The sequence below is a fragment of the Notamacropus eugenii genome, chromosome 5, assembly GCF_028372415.1.
Source record: "Notamacropus eugenii isolate mMacEug1 chromosome 5, mMacEug1.pri_v2, whole genome shotgun sequence".
Taxonomy (NCBI): Eukaryota; Metazoa; Chordata; class Mammalia; order Diprotodontia; family Macropodidae; genus Notamacropus; species Notamacropus eugenii.
Window position 1 is genome coordinate 34373073 of NC_092876.1, and position 18569 is coordinate 34391641.

At 44.4% G+C, this 18569-nt stretch overlaps 1 protein-coding gene across 4 annotated transcripts in view; it reads right to left on the reverse strand.

The window, feature by feature from the left end:
- The window catches only part of SDF4 (stromal cell derived factor 4), a 54049-nt gene that overhangs the window by 1573 nt on the left and 33907 nt on the right, over positions 1-18569 (reverse strand). For 3 of the 4 annotated variants that reach the window (XM_072608448.1, XM_072608450.1, XM_072608449.1), the window contains exons 4-6: positions 13159-13272; positions 6733-6891; positions 3482-3657 (exon numbers count right to left, since the gene is read on the reverse strand). In XM_072608448.1, the coding sequence (XP_072464549.1) occupies positions 3482-3657; positions 6733-6891; positions 13159-13272 (449 nt within the window). The remainder of the gene's footprint in view (positions 1-3481; positions 3658-6732; positions 6892-13158; positions 13273-18569) is intronic. The other variant, XM_072608451.1, reaches the window with a different exon arrangement.

Consider the following 18569-nt stretch of genomic DNA (forward strand, 5'->3'; position numbering starts at 1 on the left):
GAGTCCCATCATGTAAGTATTTCATATCACACGCAAAGAACTGCCACAAAAAAAAAAAAAGGCCACCAAAAAACTTTTGTAAATTCATTTCTTGTCCCACTGAAAACCAGTGCAGGTAGAGCACAGGGCCCAAAGAGTTTGGAGCAAGAGCTGGAGAGGACAAACTAAGGCACCAACCAGAGGATGCCCACTATGTGCCATCTCCTGTCTCCCCCCAACCCCCTGCCCAGAGGAGGCTCCCCAAGGCACCCATGGGGCAGGGCCCAGGAAGCCAGTGTCTCTCCCTCCAGGGCCTGCAGCCACCCAAACTCCTCCTTCAGAGGGGATCCTCTGACATGTCACCCTTGACCAGAAGGCGAACAAAAGAACTCTCTTTCCTTTCCATGTGAAACCTGAGGCTCAAAGAAAACACCAGTCTGTCTATCCCCTTCTCCCAGCCTTGCTCCCTGCCTGTGTCTCCCCTCATCCCCACACTGAATGCCCTCTCTCTGTTCCATGGTCCTCAAGGGTGACTGGCCTGCAGGGCTGGGTCTTCAGGAAGCTCTCACAAGCCTCGGCTAGACACTCTGAGTCCATGGCCCACATGACTCCCCAGCTTACCTCCTGTAAGCTGCCAGAATGATATTCCTAAAGCACATCTCACTCTCCTGCTCCAAAACAGCAGTGCCTCTCGATTACTCTAAGGTCAAATACAAACTGTTTGCCAAATGGGCACCTTTGTCGTGTTCCCAAATATCTCCATCTGACATCTCCCATCTCCACACCTTTGCCCAGGCCATACCTCATGCCTAGAATGCCCTCCCGCTCCCCTCTTCCTCTTGGTCTCCTCCAGAGTTTACCTCAGGGGCCATTTCCTCCATGAAAATCCTACCCTGATGCCCACAGCTGCTATGGCCAGCCTGCCACCCACCCCAAAGTTTGTTTTGTATCAGTCTTGTACTTGCTGACTTCCTGATAAGCCCTAGGTCTGTCCTGCACTTTGTGTGCTCGTGGCCCCAGCCTCTGGCCTCCATCCTTCCAGGGAAGGATTGTCTATATAATGCCCCTCCCTGTGCCCAGGCCTTCTAAAATGCCCACCGAACAGGGCCCCACAGTTCTGAGCATGGCTGGGCCGGCCTGACTCTCCCAAGGTCACCTTGGTCCTGATGCACCTAAGACAGGGAATGCCCAGGGAACAAGGGCTCACACAACCCGGCCGCTTCGCCACATAACCAAAGCTTCACACAGTCCAGATCCTGCTACTCACTTTTCCACCTTTCTTGCCACAGGACAGAGGCTGAAGGGAAAAGGTCAGAAAGACTGATGCCCGAGACCTCCCAGAAATAGACTCCAGGCTTTTCCTACTCCTCTATCTGAGGGAACACCAGCTTATTCTTTGTGGCCAGGGGAGTTCTTCCTCATAACTGAAGCCCCGCCATTTGCTCCTCTCCCAAACACAGCGTCCAGCTTGGCCCTGCCAATTCAATGTAATAAACCCTCACAAAGCACCTCTGCACCCAGAGTGATAAGGGAGTCAGGGCACATGGCATTGGAGACTTGGCCTGCTGCACACCCCAGACTGTGAGGTTCTTCTAGGGAGTCCCCTTAAAGGAGAGAACCAAAGATCTGAGAGCTGGAAGAGACCACGATTCGAGCAGAACCCTTCTCTGAGATGTGATTTCATCATCTGTAAAATTAGTCTGTGAAATATCAGAGAAAGATGAAATGACTTGTCCAAGGTCACACAGCCTGGCAGAGCTTTCCTGGTCCCCAACTCCTGGGTCCAATCCTCTATTCTAAGAGGAAAGGGGGGGTGCCCTGACCACTGGGCCTGCGCAGACTGCCCCAGGCCCCCAGGGCCCGGAAACACCCACCACACCTTGCAGAGCTGTAGCAACGGGACGCTGCCAGCCCTGACTCTCACCATCCGAGCATGCTTCTTGTAAAGGGCAGGCACCACTCCCACTATGAGGGACGCAAGAGGAAAAAGTTTCTAAGCCAGTCAGACACACCTAATCACTGGAGTGACTATTCCCTCGTTTCTACAGAAGCCAAGCACTAGGGAGAACTGCATTACTCAGAGCTGTGGGCACTGAGGAGCCTTGTGAATTTTCCCAGAGTCCCGGGTTCTTGAGAGCAGAGGGAGAAGCAGCTGCTCTCAATGAGGGATACCACAGCCAAAGCACTGGACTACACAGCCTTTAAAACTTAACAGATCATAAACAACGTCTTCTCTCCTCTCCTCTCCCTCTGTTCACTTTTCCCTCTCCCCTCCCCTTCCCTCCCTCTCCTCCTTCACTACATATAACATATATATCTATAACACAGATCTCCAAGAGTACAACACACTTTGGTGAGGCAGGGTGGTAAACTAGGCCATGGCGTTCAGGAAGCCTCAGGTACAATGCTCACCTCTGCCACAGCCTGGCCATGGGACATGGCACAAATCACATGGCCCCTCAGGGGTCCAGGGTAACTCTCTAAGGTCCTGAGTGGCAGGAGGGTTGGGGTTCTACACCAGCAGAGGGAGGATACTCATTGACCATCTCCTATACTAGGGAGATCTGGGGAGCAGACCACTTCGGAACTTAACAACATCATACACTATGGAGGATGGTGTTCAAATACTGACCAGCCCCCTACTTAAAACCTATGACTACCCAAAGGCTAATTTAGAGACCAATCCTTGGGTTTTCAGGTCAGAAGTGTGAAGATGGGCAGATGAGAAAATTGAACTAGGAAGGATGAGACTTTCCCAGGAGGAAACAGTTCCTGTTACAGAGCATGATATTTCACAGAATGGTGACAGGAAATGGTATGGGAATGGACCTCCCCCATCACTGAGGTGCCAGGCTGGACCAGAAGGACTTTGGTGGGGAGCACAACGCCAGCCAGCATTTCCCATCCATGGCAGCTTCCGGGCAGGAGGGTGTGGAACACAAAATGTGTCAAGTAAGCAATGCCAAAGAGTCAGGACACAATCTTTGTGACCAAAAGGGATAACTATGACACATCCAAGATCAAGAAACTTCTGGGGAGTGGAGAGCAGGGGTCCCCCAGACCAAAGCTGATTCATTCTGAGAGCTGGACCTGCAAAAGGCTGGATGGAATGGGTGGCCATTCATTTCTGGGGAATAGCAAACAGGTTTTGGAGAAGAATGATAGGAACTGAAAAGAAGTTATTTTTCATCCTTTGCTTAACAGCACATCCTGCATTCTACTGCTCTATGTGCCTCAACACTAGGAAGGAAGATACACAGATCAATGAGATCCAGTCTCTGACCCTAAGGAGGCTGAAGCTGAGGAAAAACTGTTGGCACTCTGGGCACTGAATGAATGAAATGAATGCAAATGAGGTGAATGGAGGATGCCCATCAGGCCCTCTTCACGCCAGGAAATACCCAACAGAGGCTTATGGGAAGCCCCCAAAGTGGTGGGTTATTCTGGCCTGAGAGGCCCTCACAGTCTGACAGTGGTCAGGCCTGCCCCTCGTGGACCTCACCTCGAGCTCTTCCATGGTGACAATCCCATCGTGGTTGGCATCAATTACTTCCTCAAATTCCTTCTTTCTGTCTTTCACCCAGTCATCATCAATGTCCTGGGCCTGCTGGTTTTCAACTGTTCCCACAGGCAGAGAAATGAACTCAGACAAAACCAGCTTCTTATCACCATCCTGGTCTGGAAAAGAGGTTTGAAGAAAAGAAGGCACGTGAACGATAGGCAGGAGAGACTTGCAAGTGACCCTCCAGAACAGCAGAGATATTCAGACCTAAGCACACAAAAACCATCTAAGTGTGAGGAAATATCAAACTTTCATTTTCTCCTGGAACAAGCCAAAACACAAATTTCTATGTTAGCTGAAGGACCTTTAAGCACAGACACTATGTGAGGTGCCACTGAATGAAGAGTCATCAAGAACAGACATCCTAAGGGAAGGAAGCGAAGGGCATCCACGACAGTCATGGCCGTGCCCAGAGAACTCCAGAGAGCGCCACCCCTCCCACTCAGTGACTCTCCTTTGGATTGAGTCACTCATGCATATCCTGTGCCCTCCCTGCCCACCTCAATAAGCTCTCTGTATCCCTCCAGTGCACCGGACGAGCGTGCAGACCATCTAAAGACCTGACTGATCACAGGAGGGTTTATCTAGAGCTCAAAGGGACCCCAGAGGCCTTCAAGTCATTCGTCATGAGGTCCTAGATTCAGAGTCTGAAGCCATCTAGCACAGAAGAGGCTCAAAGCTTTGCCCAAGGTCACCCAGCAGTGATGTCAGAGGCAACAGTGGGAGTTCAGGCCCCGCATCCTGCTCCTTCCCCCCAACGGACCTGAGTTTAGCCAAACAATAAGCGTTCCTCTAAAAACATAGACACTTTTCTCAATTTGCTTCCCTGCTGACTCTTCGTAGAACTGGACACTCCTGGACCACTCCCCCACAGTCCACTTCCCTTCTGCCTTTGTGATGGTCCTGCTCCCTCCTCCTCCCTCCTCCGACACACCCCTCTGACTGTTCCTTCTCAGTCAACCTTGCTGGATCCCCCTCCTCGGGCTCTGCTCTGGGCCCTCTTCTCTCTACATTCTCAGGAATCTCATCAAACACGACATCTTCATGGGTCCACAGACATATTTCTACAAAATAAATGCCTGACACCCTGGCATTCATAAATGCTTAATGAAGGGAAGTCTTCCTGCTGCCCAGAAGACAAAATCCAAGCTCCTTGGCCAACCATAAAAAATTCATTCTCTATCCATGGGTCACAATCTTCTCCTGAACCTCATCTCCTGCCATTAGCTTACAGGAATCTTCCCCTCCAGGAGGACCTACTCAGGAACCCTCCAAGTTACACCTGGCATTCTGACTTCCACGACTTGGCTAGCAAGCCCTCCCTTTCCCTGGCTACCTGTACCTCTTCTGGAAAGGCCAGCACTGGAATCACTTCTTCCTGGGAAGCCTGTGCTGATCACTCAAGTCCAAAAAGCATCTCCTCCTTCCTAACTCAACCTACCCTATGCTCAAGGCACTGGTCTGCACCTTTGTGGGATACAAACTTGTGTGAGACATGGGCCTAGCCCTCCAGGGACTTGTAAGTAAGATTCCAAATGACTCTTTGTCATTAGTTAAAATCAAATAAGATTAGAGATAGATGCATACAGATATATAGCTGTATAACTTTAGTATTACTAAACAAAAGAACAGTTTTAGTCTCATCAAAGAAGGGAAAGTTATCTCTGTTTTTATGTAGAAAATAGTTTCTCCACAGACTCATTCTTGAGCACTATAAGGCACAACGCAGAGGTAATGAGTTGCCCTTCAGCCAGGGCACAATGCTTTAAGGGTAGGAAAACATAAGAAATTACAAAAAAGGGAAGTCGCACAACCCTCTTTCACACGTAACAGCACCTAATTCTATATATATGCGCATGTATATGTATGTATATATGCGCATATATATGTATGTATATATGTGTATTTGTGTGCATATGTGTATATGTGTGTACATGTGTGTGTGTGTGTGTACGTATGTATAGTATATACAATAATTGTTCCCCAGCAAGAAGTAAGGGAGACAGAGAGTAAGGGAGAGCCTTGAAAAGATTCGTAAACAGCTGCCTAGGAAGGGAAAATTCCTAAGCTCACCTGAATTTCCAAAACTAGGTTTTACATGATTGTGTTAAAATGTCCAGGAAAAAGTCATATAATTAGAGTGGGCCCAGCTTTTATGAGTTAGGAATGAAAAATAAACCAAATGAAGAAAATATCAGAATCAAAAAGAGCACAAAAAACAAAAAATGTAAGAGAAAACATTTTCAAAGATATAAGATTAAAGGAAGGGAAGAGGGAGAACCTGCAGTCAGTTTCCCTTTGAGAGTGAATTATAAAAAAAACAACTTTTTTTCCCCTAAAGTAAACCACAAAATTTACATTGTTAATAAATTCTACCACAAAAACACAGGTAAAAAAATTTTTTTTAACTTCAGGGAAACTTTTCTACAGAGGATACTACAATAATAAAATCTGAAAGTTAAAAATGGTTTCATTGATAGATTTCCTACTTTAACTTTCTACCCAAAGCTGTAAGAGATCTTGTTCCTTAAATATTTCCGGTGTCAAGGAACTCACTACTACTTTAGAAAGCCACTCATTCCACCACAGATGCTGAAATCTGTCTCTCCACATCTCTGACTTGTGAGCTACACAAATTAAGGAAGTCCAAGATCAGAGACAACTTGAATAAAATGACACCTGTGAACTAACTGACCCCAAGAGGAAGAGAAAGACAAGAGAACTGAAAACAAGGCTGAAAGGCATTCATGGTTAAGACCACTCTGGCCCAAGAGAGTAGGGGGAGAGGCTGCCCCTGAAGCTGGGGCTAGGCCGGGGGCCTTTCCTGTCAGTTCTGGGTGTCACAGCATTGAGGTTGCGTCCCAAATTACAAGGGAAGCATAGAAGGCGAAAACAAGGCTGGACTATGATCAAGAAACAGAAGTCATATCAGTAAAAACCAACCAAATAAACCCTCATCTCTTTCTGTTCTCTCTCTCTTAAGTCCCTCTGACCAATTTCCACACACCAGCTCTGTCTCCTCTCTACCTAAGAGCTGCTGGGTCTGACCAGAGGCTCTCGCTGCCACTGACCCGCACAGAGCCCCCTGACCCATACAGAGCCCCCTAACTCATACAGAGTCCCTGACCCACACAAAGCCCGTGACCTGCAGCAAGCCCTTTCACTATACTGGGCAAGGGTGAAGCACATACCCAAGTCCCGGACAATTTCCTTGACCATGAACTTGAGCATGCCCCTGCTATGTTCTGGATGGAGGAAGGACAGGAATTCCTCCTCATTCAGCAGCAGATCAGCTGGTGGGTTGTCAGCCTGATACCAGCGATCCTTGAGGTTATCGAGAACTTCCAGGGCTGAAAAAAAAGGACATCATCTCATTAGCACAGATAATCACAGGCACCACACATTCAACACCCTAATTTTCTACAGCTGAAGAGAGATGTTTCTGGGGAGTTCTGATTACACAAGTTTTAAGAAGAAAAAGATCGAACTGGAATTTTAAAGTTAATGTCACCGTCCCAACATAATCCCATGTGACATTCCCCACATTTACATGGGGAAAAAATAGAAGTACTGACTTGTCCTGTCCTACAAAAATATCCTTTAATGTGCAGAATAAATAAAGTATGCAATCACCTTAAGTCAGAGGAGTCATAATATTTTATTATTATGAAAACTAGGGAAATGGGGGTAGGGGGAGGAGGGTCCTGCCATAGCGGTGCCGTATTAAATACGCTGAGTCAAAAATAAGGGTCCACCAAAAGAAAGCTACACAACTTTTTTAGCCTGAGGCTGGATCCCCAAGGTGCACACCCCCATCCTCCCCGCTCCCAACGAGGATGCCTCTGCAGGTCACAGGATCCACTGGACAGTCCACATTCTCTCTAGTCTCCTCCACCCTGATCCCTAATCCAGACCTTCTCAGCTAGATTTATGATTCCCTCCTCAGCACCAGGACAAGCTCTTTGAGGGAAAGGATTGTTTATTTTTGTCTCTGCTCTCATCAGCTAGCACAATGCCTGGCATGCAGAAGGCACTTAGTAAAGACTTCCTGGCCAGACTTAAAGCAAAGTAAGTGAAGAGAAAGAGGAGGGATGGTCTTTCACCACAATCTCAGATTCTCTCGTGGCCACAGAGCGACAGACAGACAGACAGTGCTCAGAGCCACCGGAAAGCTCAGGGATGCTGCTGGTCCTTCTAAGACTGCACTTCAATAGCTGCAGACAGACCATTCAAGGACCATGCCATAGCTGCATGCACTTTGGTCAAAGGTCAGAGGCTAGCACGCACCTCCTGGGAAAAGGAGGGCCAGCAGCCACTACAGAACTCTATCAGACAAGGATGACTGCCTTCCAAACATCAATGACCTCAATGAAAAGGGTTTCCAACTCTGACCCAGCAAGGAAGACATGACTGCTCCAGTGTCTGGAGTAATGTGCATCCCTGCATCCCCAGACAACGTAAGGAAGAGAACATCTGCTTGGAATTCAAGTGTCATTTGCTTCCCACCCTGGCACGAGCCAATTCAAGTAAAACATTAATTAAGCTCTTAGTGGCCAGGTCCCAACTACAACAGTAGCTGCTGCCAGACAGCAGGCCTCACCAGCACCTCAAGTGGCCCAGGAAAACTGGTGTCTAGTCCAGCTGGTCTCAAAGTGTGGTCCAAGGATCCCCAAGCCCCTGAGACCTTTTCAGGGGGTCCAAGAGATCAAATCTATTTTTATAATATACTAAGATATTATTTGCCTCAACTTCTTTTTTCAAACTATATATGATTTCTTCATATACTTCAACATGTGGGTTTATTATTTTAAATGAATATTTAAAAACTGATCCATTGTAAGTTCTAATATGGTCATTATCAACAGCAGATATAACCCACATTTTAGAAAAGCTCTTTGGGGTCCTCAATCATTTTTGAGAGTATAAAGGAGTCCTGAAACCAAAATGTTTGGGAACTGCCAGTCTAGGTAACTACCACTAATAACTGGAACCAGAAAGATGGCACTGTTAGAAAGTGGCTTTAAAAACCAAAATCAAGCACCAAGCATAGCAAGTGCCATGCCTTCCAAGCCTGGTATCCACCAACTGCCTAAGCCTCTGAAAGTCTGCTGATGACCTCAAGAAACAAGAAGGCCTAAATGAGGGGCGATGGAACAAAATATGACTCAGTGTAGCAGGAAGCCCTGACCTGAAGGAGCTACTCAGACTGTCCATGGGGCTGGAGACCAGCAGAGCATCTGTGACTCTTCAGACAAAGCTGCCCCTAACAATGGCACTGAGGAAGTTTTTTTAATGCTAGATACTCCATGGTTTTAAGGGAACCTGTTCAAGATAAAGAGAAGTCTAATCTATCCTTCACATGGCAGATGTCAGATAGGCACAATAGATTTACTTCTTTTAACTGACCTCACTGGGAACAGGCTCAAGGACCTTTACTGTCCTGGCCGCCCCTCTCTGGGCACTCTCTAGCTGATGAATGTCCCTCCTGCCCATAAGAGAACATGGCACTGCAGGTGAAGTCTGATGCCAAAGCGCGGCCACCTCAGCCCTGGGTGTCACATGACACATAACTCAAGATCTGTTTGTGTTGCTGCCCCCTCACGTGAGCTAACAAGTGTTTATAACGCTTACTATGTGCCAAGCATTGTACTAAGTGATGGAAATACAAATATAAGCAAGGAATGTCCATCTAAAGGGGGAGAGAACCTAGAGAAAGAACAGAGGAGGAGGGGAGGACAAAGTCTGGGCAGCCAGGAGAGGGGCTCTTTCCTGAAAAGGGAGGCTGAGAGGAGCCACTGAATCTAATAAAAAGAAAGGGCTACAGGGACAGTGACTGTGAGCAGAGTGAACATGCTACAGGTGGGAGAAGAGCAGGGGTGGGGGAGTGGGAGTGAACTTCCAGGGTATGTACGTGGGGGGAGGAGAGTGAGGGGTGTGTGTACGTGCATGTGGTGTGTGTGTGTGTGTGTGTGTGTGTGTGTGTGTGTGTGTGTGTGTGCGTGTGCGCATGTCTCTCTCTCTCGCTCTCTCCCTGGTCAGTCTTAATCCACGTCACCAATAACCTGGCAACAGCTTGGGGACAGTCCTCGCTCAGACCCTGACAGCGCCACAGCACCTTCCTCTGATTACGGAGACAAAACTCTTGTTTCTTTGTCTTTCTCACTAAGTGGAAACTGCACGACCAACGCTGAGTCATATTACCCAAGAATTTGACGAGGAAATACAAGGCCGATTCTCTTCTTACCGTGATTATTCTCATGTGCAAAAGGACAGACTAGAAGAATTTCCATGAAAAATACATCAGAGTGTTCTTTTTTTGCTGTACTTTGAACAGACCAGACAGGGATAAAAATCATGAAAACAAGATTCGGAAGTCATTTCACAACGCAGACAAAGGCACTGCCCCCAAGGCTCCACTGCAGGGCCATCGCCCCAGCCCTGGATTCACAGGACTCTCCTGAATCCCTGTCCCATCCCCTCATTCTACCTCTCCTGTGACTCTGTGCCCTTGTCCTGGCCCCTTAACAAATTGTCAGCTCCTGCATCTTACTTGGGACCCAGGGCAGAGTGAATGCAGTGTCAGGAGCAGCATCAGGAAGCCCCAGGTACATGTTACCTACTAGATGTCAGAGCCATGAACTGCAGGGTCCTCCCCAACAAGAGAACCCCTCATATAGGACACCTGAGAGGTTCAAATGAGAGAATGTGTGCAAAGAGTTTGGTATCCTCCAGAGAGGCCCAGTGCTAGGCACAAGGTCTCATACATAAATGAGTGTCAGACAAACACAGATATGAATGCCATATACCATTATAGCCAATTCAGCATTCCTGTAAAGGAAAATTATACACATGGTCCTAAGACTAAGGGAAAATACCTGTACTGCAGAGGAGTCTAAGTTAAATTTGCATTTTGGTGGCTTTTTGATGAATAAGGGGTAAAAAAACAACCAATTTTCAAATGACTAATCCACACGTCGATCAAAGGAACACAGAACCTGAGCTGGAAGGGACCTCAGGGGCCTTTAAGTCCAAGCAGTAGCTGTATAAGAGTCCCTTCTACAAAACTCCTCAAGATCCCTGGTGAGGGTGCAGGAACCCTGCCCAGTGAGGGTGGGGGAGCTCCCCACATCTAAGGCATAGTTCTAGGAGGAGCCTGGACCTGCCTCTCTGTAATATCTACTGACTGCTCCCACGTGTCCCTGAGGTCAGGCTAGTCCTTCCAAAGACCTGAAGGCCTTGTGTCCAGTCATCATGGCCATCCCACCTCCTCCCCTGCCCCAAATCTCTTTTCCAATCTAAACCTCTCCAACTCCTCCAAGGGATTCTCATATGATATGGACTCCCGATCTTTCACCTGGTCACTCTCCCCTCTGGTCATTCCTTCTTAAACAGTGGTGCCCCAAACAGACATGCCCATGTGGTCTGAGCAGGGGAGAAGACAGTAGGCCTGGTCCCTTCCTAGTGCTTGAGCAGAGCCCTGCCTACTCCTCGGAAGGCAGGCACATGTCCCATTTACCCTCTGGGCTGCCACATCACACTGGTGACTCACACTGAGTACATTAAAACCCCCAGAAGTTTTCCACATATACTGTATCTACATATGCCCCCTACTCTCTGTGTCTGTGAAGCCATCTGCTGAACTTGACAACAAAACTTCATATTTACGGCTATTACATTTCACTCTGTGCAATTCAGTCCCTTACTCCAGCCCGCTGAGATCTTCAGGGCCTGTCACAACAATATTGGCAGTCCTGCCTGGCGTGGGGTCCTCTCTATATTAGAAAAATACACCAGCCAGGCTTTCTTCTATGTTAATGATTCAACTTTTCTTCTTTTTTTTTAATTTAACTTTTTGTTACATTTCAAGTTCTGAACTTCCTCCCTCCCCAAGAAAGATTCCTGTGACACTTCAGGAGAGTCCTTCTGCACAAGATGATCAGGATCTGCTACTGAGTACTTTGGGGGCTCCAGCCTATGCCTCTCCAGCTTGTCTGGAGGGAGAACACAAGTGACTCTATCCACTGCTTTACTGAAATCTAAGCAGACTCTCCACCACGCTGCCCAACCAGCTTAAGTAAGGTCAAAAAAGGAGATTAGGTCAGTCCTATAGGACCTCTTCTTAAAGAAGACCTTGTACGATCAATGTTCCCTTTAGAAATCCTTACAAATCAGGGGAGGTCAGACAGTGTCCAGCTTTCCTATATTCCTCTATCATAAACTGACAGAGAAGATGAGGAAGTCACTCACTCCCCCCAAAGCCTTCCTCATTCCCACATTAGCAGCGAGGTGCTCCTTATCAGTCAGCAGCAGGCCCAGCCAGAAGAGCAGTGACCCTGGATAATTCTCCTATCGTTGGAAGAATGAAATCAATTCCACTGTGATAATAGATATAAAATATCTTACTAAGTTTGAGGCATGATGTAAACGTCAGGCAGCAGCACAGCAGCTACTGTTAAGCCCACATTTATCAACTGCTCTGCTTTTGACAGAAGATATTTAGAGATTTTTGAAGGAGAAGTCTCCCCTCATTATTTATTATATGCTATCTCTGCCAGATTTGTGAGCTCTTCAAACTCATCATCAATGTCCTCCCTCTGTCTCGGCAGCCTGTATTGTATTCCCAAGATAGCTGCACTTCAGTTTCTGCCCCCACTGATCCTCAGCCAAATGTTCTTGACCATGTTCCACCTCGTTCCGCACCGGAGCCCCAGATTCCTCACACAAATACATCTTCTCAATACGTGACCTTCTCTACTTCCGTAATCCAACTAAGCATTCTCCTTCCCATGGCCATGTTCACAACTTGCCTCCTCAGTTAGTGACTCCAAGATATCCTGCCTATTTCTCTTACTTTGTACATTTATGTAGAAGAACCATGGGTCCCCACATAATCACCAGGAGTCAACTGTGACATTGAGGTTTAAATCATCTGATAAATTCTCTATCCTGTCTGGGATACAGGAGACATTCAAAACAGATTCAGTCGGATATAAGAAAGAATTCTTAATTTTCAAGATGATAAGACACAACCATAGACCACCCAAGACTACAGCATCTCCTTAGTTTCAGGAAAAGAATAGGAAAACACCTGGCAGGGAGAAGGGTCAGAGAATTTATTGAATGAGGTTTTAGCTTTAATAATTCTTTAGCTTGTAGACTCGAAGTAAAGAGAGACCAAGTTCAAAAACCATTCTTCAACTCCTCCACTCGCTCTTGGAAGTAAAGTAGAAGTAAACCACCACCCTAGCCTTGCACTCCTGGTAGTCATCCCACTCATTCACCCAGGTCCTGCACATCTGAAAGTCAGTTACCACACACACACACTCTGGCCCTGCACATATGGCAGTTAGTTTCCCTTCAGCCTTGCACATCTGGCAGTTAGTTACCCATCACCCCCTCACACTACACATCTGCAAATTAGTTACCACCCCTGGCCCTGCACATCTGGCAGTTGTTTTACCCACCACCCTCCCCAGTACATCTCTCCCCTTTTCAAGTCAAAGCAAATGCTCCACCAGGACTGCACCAAAAACCCTCCCAGCACTCTGGATGGCCTAAGAAGGAAGCACTGCAACCCAAAAAACCTGGTGCTGGCTACAGGGCTCTTGTGGACTTACTTTCTTCATCAATCTTCAGTTCCTCATTGTTTTTTATCTTTTCTGCAACCTCTTTTTCATTGTGGCCTTTGCTTGCCAAAAACTTCACTTTATATTCATCCCAAGACACACGGCCTAAAAAAACACATCAAACACATTAGAATATTTAATAATACTTTGTTACGCTCCTCTGGTACATCTGTAAGACCTTGATAGCACAGTCCTATGTAAAAGACAGTCCTGTCCTATACTCACTTTAGTTATAGGGGGAGTCTTCCCAAATACTTAACTAGTTTATTTTCTCTCTGAACAAAGACCTTAAAAATACTTTTCTTGAGCCCAATTTTACTTTTAGGTAAAGTGGGGTGTGGGATGTGTGTGATGTGGTGGAGAAAAGCAGATGAGTAAGAAACCACGTTGGCTTCTACCTTCCCCAGAAGTTCAGTCAGCTCAGCGTACCCCCTCTACAGGCACACCACCCCAGAAAATACTAAGGAGTTGAATGAACCCAAGGGGTAAAAAGGCAGCATGGCTAGAGGAAGCTTTTATGACAACCCAAAAATAAGAGACCACAAAAGACAAATCAGACTATTTATATTATGTAAAATTGTAAAGCTTTTGTACAGACAAAATCAACGCCACTAGAATAAAAGGAGAAGCTGTCAGGTTGTGTGTCAAAAACCAATGAACATTCCTAAATAAAGTTTGCTACACAAGATACATAAGAGAACTGTCACAAATATAGAGAATTAAGGGTCATGCTGCAATAGATAAATTTTTTAAAGACAGGAACATTTTTCAAAAGAAATTAACAACCAAATGAAAAAATGTTCCAAATAGTTCATAAGAAAAAAAATGAAACAACTCTGCCCTTTCACCAATGATGACAAAAGAAGCAAACAGTTCAAGGTGGAGGAAGACAAACAGCTCAACCCACTGTTGCTGGAACTCTGAACTGATTTCAGAATTTCCCTTCTGAAAAACAATCTGAAATCATGGAAGTTATTAAGCTTTTCACAGCCTCTGGCCCAGTGAGGTCAATCTAGAGAGGGTTCATGTTGAGCCATGTGAGATGAGGAATTCAGAGAAAGAAGGAATGTCCAGTGAAGAAAGCAAACACAGGTAATGCATGACTCCTCTTACAAGATAAAGGGAAATAACACTAAAATATATTTGAATTCAGATTTAGTGCAAAAGCCAATCTGGACTATGTCAATGGCAGAACGCTCCTCTTCTTTCAGGGGTAGGGAGGTGGGAGTGAGGGGTTACAGGAATGGAAGGGTGCTGCTAAAGCTGCCAGATTAGACATGACGTTGGCTGGTTCTGCTCAACGGTTTTTCTTGATATACAAGGGAGAATTTGACACAGGGAGAAGTTCATTAAGAAAGGAAATGGCATACACAGACCTTAAAAAATGAACAACATACCAAAATTTCTAGGATGAATCAAAAGCAGTTCTTAGAGGAAAAATTATCTCTTTGAAAATATACATAAACAAAAATATGAACTAAGTATGCAATTTAAAAAGTAGAAAAATGAAATAAACCCAATATATGCACAAAAGAGGAAATCTTGAGAATTAAAAGAAAATTAAAAAACAAAGATTGTAGTAAAAGATAAGATTAAAAAAAAAACTTGGTTCTTTGAAAAGGCTAATAAAAATCAATAAGGCAGATAACCTGATCACAAAAGGAGGAAAATCGAGTTATCAAAAATTAAATTTAAAAAAAAGGTAAAAAACACAACAGAAAATAAAGGATTTATGAGAATGAATGAAAAAGCATTTATTAAGAGCTTACTGTGTGCCAAGCACTGCATTAAGTGCTTTGGATACAAATAGAAAAGTAAGACAGTTCTCCGCTCTCAATGAATGAACACAGTCACAAGAAGAGATAACACAAAGAGGAAAGTTCATTCAGGTGTAGAGCAGACGGTAAGCCCCAGTGGTCCTTGGGCTGCCACAACAAGACAGATGGCCAATGAACAGCACATAGAACGTACTACTAGCAAAAATTAAAATTTTAAAGGAGAGTATTATTTACAAAAACATAAAATACTCAAATGAAGAGAATATCAAATAGAGATCTTAAAAGTCTCAGAAAACATAATTAAATAAACTGTAAAAAAATATATCAAAGGAAAAAAAATGGTCTAGATGGATTTGCATGATAAACAATTAATACCTATGCTACACAAATTATTCTCAAAAACCTGAGAAAGAAAATATTCTATCAAGCTCCTGTTAGGAGACAAGTCCTAGCACCTAAACCAGGGAAGGATCAAAGAAAGAAAGAGAATTATAGACTAACGTTACTAAAGCACACTGACATAAAAATTTTAAATAAAATTTTCTACCAAAAAGACTACAATAATATATTTTAACATTCATATTTTAAAATTTTGAGTTCTAAATTCTCTCCTTCCCTTCAGCCATTCCCCACCCGTTGAGAAAGAATACAATATGATATCAATTACACAAGTGAAGTTATGCAAACATATTTCCTGGAGAAGATGCGGGAAAATTAGAACACTAAGACATTGTTGGTGGTGTTGTGAATGGATTCAACCATTCTGGAGAGCAGTGTGGAACTATGCCCAGAGAGCTATAAAATTGTTCATACCCTTTGACCCAGCAATACCACTACTGGGGGCAGCTACGTGGTGCAGTCGATAGAGCACCAGTGCAGGAGTCAGGAAGACCTGAGTTCAAATCTCACCTCAGACACTTGACACTCACTAGCTGTGTCACCTTGGGCAAGTCACTTAACCCCAATTGCCTCATCCTGTGACACTCCAATCATCCTGAGTATCTGGTCACTGGATTCAGATGGCTCTGGAGGAGAAGTGAAGCTGGTGACCTGCACAGCCCTCACTCACTCAAAACAAAGTCAAGAGCAAGTCATGTCATTATTTCTCTGATGGCATGGTCTTCTTCGGCAATGAAGGATGAACACACACACCACTACTAGGTCTGTATCCCAAAGAGATCATAAAAATGGGAAGTGGACTCGCATGTACAAAAATATTTATAACAGTTCTTTTTGTGGTGGCAGAGAACTGGAAATTGAGAGGCTGTCCATCAACTGGGGAATGGTTGAACAAGCTGTGAGATATGAATGTAATGGAATACTATTATGCTTATAAGAAATGAGGAGGTGGACTTCGGAAAAACCTGGAAAGATTTATATGAACCGATGCTGAGTGAAGTGAACAGAACCAGGAGAACATTATATACAGAAACAGCCACAGTGTGTCATGACTGACCTTGATGGACTTAGCTCTTCTCAGCAACATAAGGATTTAAAACAACTCCAAAAGACTCACAATGGAAAATGCTATCTACATCCAGAGAAAGAACTTTGGAGTCTGAATGCAGATGGAAGCAGACTATTTGCTCTCCTTTTCTTCTGTTGTTTTATTTCTTCTCTCTTGTGGTTCCTCCCATCAGTTTTTAATTCCTCTTTACATCATGGCTAATGTGAAAATACGTTTAAATATGAATGTGTAAGTAGAGCCAATATCAGACTGCATGCCATCTTGGGGAAGGGGGAGGAGAAGGTGGGGAGAAAATTCAAAACCCAAAATCTTATGGAAGTGAACGTTGAAAACTAAAAATAAATCAATTTTAAAAAAGAACCAAGGACTCTTCACTTTTAAAAAATGAATTCTTCTCTGTTCTGATCTTGTATATCTTTTTTCTTCTGTTTTCTATTGGTTTTTTTTTTTTTTTGCTTTGTTCTTTTGTAAAATTCTTAGGAACAGACTTAATTTGCTAATTTTATAAATTAGTATGTTGCCAAATTTGCCATAGCTTTACTTTCAAGGAGCAAATGTCTTAACTTTGTGGGTGCAGTCACCACCTGCAGTGATCTCTGAGCCCAAGAAGATCAACTCTGACAATGATTCCACCCCCCCCACCCCCCTGGGGCCATTTACCAGGAAATGATGGGACCAGTTGCCAAGATCTTAGGGCTTTTTTTATTATTTTATGTTAGGCTTCAGGTTAGCTTTTACATTCTATTTGATCACCCTCATCAAGAGGCTTTTTCATTCTTCTTCACTTTCTACCATCAGAGTTGGTATCCATGTCTGAGACTGTTGATATTTCTTCTCCCAGCCAGCACAATTCCAGCTTTTGATTCATCCAGCTTGTTACTTCCCATGATAAATTCTGCATATAAATAAGGTGACATATACAGTCTTGTCGTACTCCTTTTTCAATCCTAAATCAATCAGTTATTCCATATTCAGTTCTAATCATTGTTCCTTGGCCCACATACAGGTTCCTCAGGAGTTAAGTAAGATGATCTGGTTCTCCCATCTCTTTGAGGACTTGCCACATTTTGTTGTGATCTTCACAAAGGCTTTACTGTAGTCAAAGAAACAGAAATAGAGGTTTTTCTGGAACTCCCTAATCCAGTGAATGTTGGCATTTTGGTCTCTAGTTCCTCTGCCTCTTCGAAAACCAGCCTGCTCTTCTGGTAATTCTCAGTTCACATATTGTTACGGGCTAGATTACAAAATCTTAAGCATAACCTTGCTGGTATATGAAATAAGAGTAACTGTTTGGTAATTTGAACATTCCTTGGCATTGCCCTTCTTTAGAATTGGGATGTAAACTGATCTCTTCCAATCTAGCAGCCACTGAGGAGTTTTCCAGATTTGCTGGCACATTGAGTACAGAACAGCTGCATCTTTTTGGGTTTTAAAAAGCTCAGCAGGAATTTCATCACCCCCACTAGTTTACTGTTAGCAATGCCCATTTGATGTCACTCTCCAGGATGTTTGGCTCTAGATCAGCAGCCACACCATCCTGGTTATTGCTAATATTAAGATCTTCCTTTTTCTTCTGTGTATTCCTGCCACCTCTTCTGCTTCTGTTAAATCCCTACCATTCTGGTTTTTATCATGCCCATTTTTGCATGAAACTTTCCCTTGATATCTCTAATTTTCTCGAAGAGATCTCTTGCCTTTCCCATTCTACTGTTTTCTTCTATTTCTTTGCACTGCTCATTTAAGAAAATCTTATCTCTTCTTATGAGTCTCCAGGATTCTGCATTCATTTGGATATGTCTTTTCCTTTCTCCTTTCCTTAACTATTTTTAAAGCCTCATCAGACAGCCATTTTTTTTTCTTACTCTTCCTTTTCTTTGGACTGTTTTGTTATTGCCTCCTATACAATATTGCGAATCTCTGTCCACAGTTTTTCAGGTACTCTACCTACCAGATCTAATCCCTTAAGTCTATCTATCATTTCCACTTCATATTCATAAAGGATGTTATTTAAGTCATACCTATGTGGTTTGATGGTTTTCTCTCCTTTCTTCAATTTAAGAGTGAATTTTGCAATAAGAAGGCTCATGATCTGAGCCACAGTCAGCTCCAGGTCTTGTTAAAACTGACTGTATAGAGGTTCTCCATCTTTGGTTGCA